Source organism: Dictyostelium purpureum (genome assembly GCF_000190715.1).
Source record: "Dictyostelium purpureum unplaced genomic scaffold DICPUscaffold_771, whole genome shotgun sequence".
In the NCBI taxonomy this organism is placed as follows: Eukaryota; Evosea; class Eumycetozoa; order Dictyosteliales; family Dictyosteliaceae; genus Dictyostelium; species Dictyostelium purpureum.
Window position 1 is genome coordinate 1 of NW_003520098.1, and position 4,632 is coordinate 4,632.

General features: G+C 24.5%; 2 protein-coding genes across 2 annotated transcripts; one reads left to right on the top strand and one right to left on the bottom strand.

Annotated features, from left to right (window-relative positions):
- Window positions 1–428: 428 nt before the first annotated feature.
- On the top strand, window positions 429–3,139 carry DICPUDRAFT_100176 (uncharacterized protein). Its single transcript, XM_003295140.1, has 4 exons — window positions 429–806; window positions 886–983; window positions 1,055–2,066; window positions 2,267–3,139. The coding sequence occupies exons 1-4, from the start codon at window positions 515–517 to the stop codon at window positions 2,275–2,277; spliced, it is 1,413 nt and encodes a 470-aa protein (XP_003295188.1). The 5' UTR covers window positions 429–514; the 3' UTR covers window positions 2,278–3,139.
- Window positions 3,123–4,366, bottom strand: DICPUDRAFT_51943 (uncharacterized protein; the record flags this gene model as incomplete). Its single annotated transcript, XM_003295141.1, has 2 exons — window positions 4,294–4,366; window positions 3,123–3,497 (listed from the first exon to the last, which is right to left on the bottom strand). Coding segments are annotated over exons 1-2 (441 nt in total), but the record flags the coding sequence as incomplete, so codon positions are not given.
- Window positions 4,367–4,632: the final 266 nt, after the last annotated feature.

The following is a 4,632-nucleotide window of genomic DNA, read 5'->3' on the forward strand; positions in this document are numbered from 1 at the left end:
CTTGGACTTTTTTTTTTTTTTTTCTAAATAATCTGGTGGATTTTATTTTTTTTAAATTTTCATATGTTAATATAGTTTTTATTATTATAGTTTTAATCAATTTTGTTTTAATGATAAACCTTTGGCCAAAGGTTTGACATTATATTCTTTGTTATAATAGTGATTATTTTTTCCTCAACCAAAGAGTATGCCCAGTTGTTACATATTTCTTTCTCCAGTGACTATTGAAGTTTTGTTTATTTCTTATTTTTTATGATAGTTATAAATAGTAAAAATTATTTGGGTTATATATAACATTATTTTTGAATTAAATAAAATATTTTTTTGTTTTTTTTTTAATTTTTTTTTAATTTTTTTTTAATTTTTTTAAAAATTAAATTTTTATTATTTTTTTTAATTATATATTTTTTCCCTTTTTTAATTTTATTATAAATTTCGTTATATATATATCACCTTTAAAAATTTATGTTTTATTATAATAGTTTTAATTAACAGCAATAATATTACTAAAAAAATGAATAATTTAAATATAGATATTAAAAGTAATAGATATAATAATAAAAATAAAGGAATCGATGAAATTATAGATATATTAGCACTCGAGTTTCAACAGAAACCATTAGAATGTGATTTTTTTATTTCACTTTTTTATACTTCATTGTTTCACAGAAAAAACTACATACTATGCAATCCATTTCCACCATCATATATAGACCCAAGTAAACCTTTGAATACCCAAAAGAATTTTGATGCTTTAAAAATAGCATTTTCACAATTACCAGATGTACATAAATTATCAAGCAGAGGTAAGGATTACATTTTTATTACATAGTAAACAATATCTATATGGATATTTTATATTAACATAGTTATTTTAAACTAAAGATATTTTAGAAAAACTATCTCCACAATTAATACAGGCATTATATTTTATACTAAAGCCAGCAGATGGGATTAATGTTAGTTTTATGGATTATAGAAAGGTAATTAGATCTTATAAATTGCTTTTAATAGATTAGTAGTAGTGGTTATTAACTTTTTTTATTTTATTTAGTTTGAAAAAAAGAACGGCTTTTTAAAAGACTCACCAGACCATTTAAAAACATCACATAAACCATCATTTGTATTCAAAATCAAATATAAAAGTAATCCAGATATTAATAGTAATAATGGTGTTAGTCCTTTCAACAATATAAATTTTAATAGTTTAAATTTTAATAATTTAAATGAAGTTTTAAATAATAATGTAAATAGCTTTATAAACAATAGTAACAATAGTAACAATAGTAATAACAATAACAAGATAATAAATGAATCTCACAGTAAAAAGAATAAAAAATTTAAAGAGTTATCAAAAGAATACGGGACAATGCTCGGATATCATGGAAGTGCCAACGAAAATTGGTATAATATAATTAAAGGTAGAGGATTTTCACATCAATTTGTATCTGAGGAGTGTATTTTTGGTAAAGGCTTTTATTTTTCATCAGATAGCAAGGTTTCAACATCATTCATTAAATGGGGTGGTGCAAATAAATCACCATCAAATGAATATTGGTGGCCCAACTCAATGTGGTCAAAAAAGAAAATAGGATTTCTTTCTGCATGTACATTAATTAATAATCAATCAACTTTTCGTGGTATTGAGGTTAAAGCAACCAACCATAAATCATCACCACATATTTATTCCGACCAAGATCGTTCTTTACCTCCATACTATATATTGGCAAATAATTCTGAAGATATTCGTGTCAAATATATGTTGCTATTTAGCGAGGATACAGTTAAGCCAAAGTCAAACAATAACTCTAATGCCAGTAGTGTAAACTCACAAAGCAGTAGTAGCAGCAACTCTATTAAAAACAATAACCACACCAACAACAATGATAGCACCAAAACACAATTTAATAATAATACTGATAGTCAAACAACTACCACACCCACAAATCAAACCAAAGCCTCAGTTAATCTAGTTTTAATATTTATAATAATTGTATTGGCTTTAGCTCTTTTGATTAATTCATTTAAAACCTTTTCAAATAAAAGAAATCCTATTAGTCACAAAGGTGTATTTTATTAACCACCAATCTTTTATAAAATTAATCTGTATTTTTATTATTTATTTGTTTAATCTTTGAAACCATTATAGTAAAATAATCATCCATATCCAATTTATAACTATTATATTATTGATATATCCGATATACACAAAATAAACATATTTATATTTTTATAGTTTTTTTTTTTTTATTTATTTATTTTTTAGATATAAATTAAATAAATAATTAAATTTAAAATAAATTAAATTTATTCCTATTGTTATCCATTTACATTATTATACATTTTTTAGATTTTTTCTTTCTTCTGTTATTTGTACCAGTTCCGGAACTATTATTATTACTATTATTCTGATTTATATTATTATCTTGATTAGTATTATGATTATTTACAGAGTTATTGATGTTTATATTAATATTTTCATTTTCATTTGAAACGTTTACTTGTGAGTTTGTTGTGGTGGTAGAGGTTGCTGTAGCTGTTGTATTTTCATTTATATTATTATTTACAGATGAATTGTTGTTATTATCAGTGCCAATCTCTGGAACGACAATGGTTAATGGTATAATATCTTGTTCATGATGATTTAATGGACTATTATTACCAATGTCTGATATTATATTTGGTGAAGAGCTAGATGTATTGGTATCTTTAATTTGTTCTTGGTGATAAACTAAACTATCCCCTGTAGTTGGTGAATCTGAAATGATAATATTGGTTTTAACAGTATCGTCTTCATTTTTAATGTTGTTTGGTGTATTGAGGGTTGTTGTAGTTGTAGTGGTGGTGGTTGTTGATGATGATGATTGATTATCTTTATTTGGTTCCTCTTCAGCAGGATCATCTCCATCCTCTTCATTTTCATCGCTATTATCTTCATCTTCATCATTATTGTCGTCCTCTTCATCGTCGTCCTCCTCTTCGTAATCTTCTCTATCTGAATATTCTAAAAAGTCCATATCAATGGATTGGTTTTGTCTTTTAATTTTTTCGACATATTTACGATGTTCATCTGGATTTGTGTCTGGATGAGGAATTGTAATATGACTTGGTTTTAATTTATTTGCTTTTTCTACAAGCTTAGCACATCTTTTTTTATATGATTCTTTATTAGTTCTCCATTCAACAGACGCATCAACATTGGCGGGTGATGAACAATTTGGATCACTAAGAATTGACATTAAACTTAATATAATTGTTGATACACTTTGGGTTGGTAACCATCTTTCTTGTGGTAGCTCACCACTTAAAACATCTTCCCCAGGTGGATGTAAGATTGAAATACAAACCCTACCTTCTCTAACATAAACATTTGGGTGCCAAAATTCTGAAATAAATCTTAATGTGGGTGGGTTCATTGGATAATCTCTTGGAAATGATAATAATAACTGAAACACTCCCCCTTCATAATATGTATCCTTTGGACCTTCTAAATAAACCTAAAAATAATTTTATATATTGACATATTAATTTTATTGTTTTTTTTTTTCTTTTTTTTTTTTTTTCTTTTTTTTTTTTTTCTTTTTTTTTTTATTATTTATATTATTTATTATTAAGGCAACTCTATTTATTTAAATCAAATTTATTTATATTTATATTATTATTATTTAATGATATAACTAATGGTGAAGATGTATTTGAGCTGGAGGTAAAAAGAGGTGATGGTGGTGGTTCGTCAGTTGGTGGACGCATTGATGGTGAATAGTTACTGATAACTGGTGAATTACTAATGAATTTAGTTGATAATAATGTTGTGTTCATTTTTATATATATGTTTGTGTTTGTGTTTGTGAAATTATATTAACAACAACAAAAAATAAATTATTTATAGCTTTTTAATTTAACAAAAAAATAAATGAAAATAAAATAATAAAAATTATTTAAAAAATTTTATACAACAAAATAAAATAAATTAAGAATAAAACAAATTATCTATTGTTAAAGATTGTACAAAATTGTTGAAGAATATGGGTGTGTGAAAGACAAAACCAAAATGTAAAGTGTGTGAGTTTTGTTAAAGCTATTTCTTTATAGTGGAAGTTTATACGCATGCGTTGTATTATATATGTAAGAGATGTGCCTTTATATATTATTTTTATTTATTTATATTGTATTTTTATTATTATTGTTATTATTGTTAATATTAAGGATTATTTTTTATTCATTGCCTCTTTATTATCCAAATTGTTTTTTTATTGTGTGTTATTTTTATTAATTTAGAAATTGATACTTTACCTTCCACTCATATAAAGACGACTCATTAACCAATTCAACTGTAAAACCCTCTACTGGGTCATTCATTAAACCTAAATTTTATATGAGCAAAATAAATTAATTGTTAATGCCTGTATGTTAAATTTCTTTAATAAGAAAAATTGTTTTTAAAGATTTTAAGAGAGATTTAATTTTTGAAAAATTCATTATTGGTTTATTATGTTTTGATATTTTATGTGAGTGTGTGGATGTGCGTGTGTGCGCATGTGGGGTAATGATACATTCCCTGTGGGAGACGGGACATATAAAAATATTATCTATTTGTTTATTTAAACTATTTAAGTATTTCTATCTATAAAA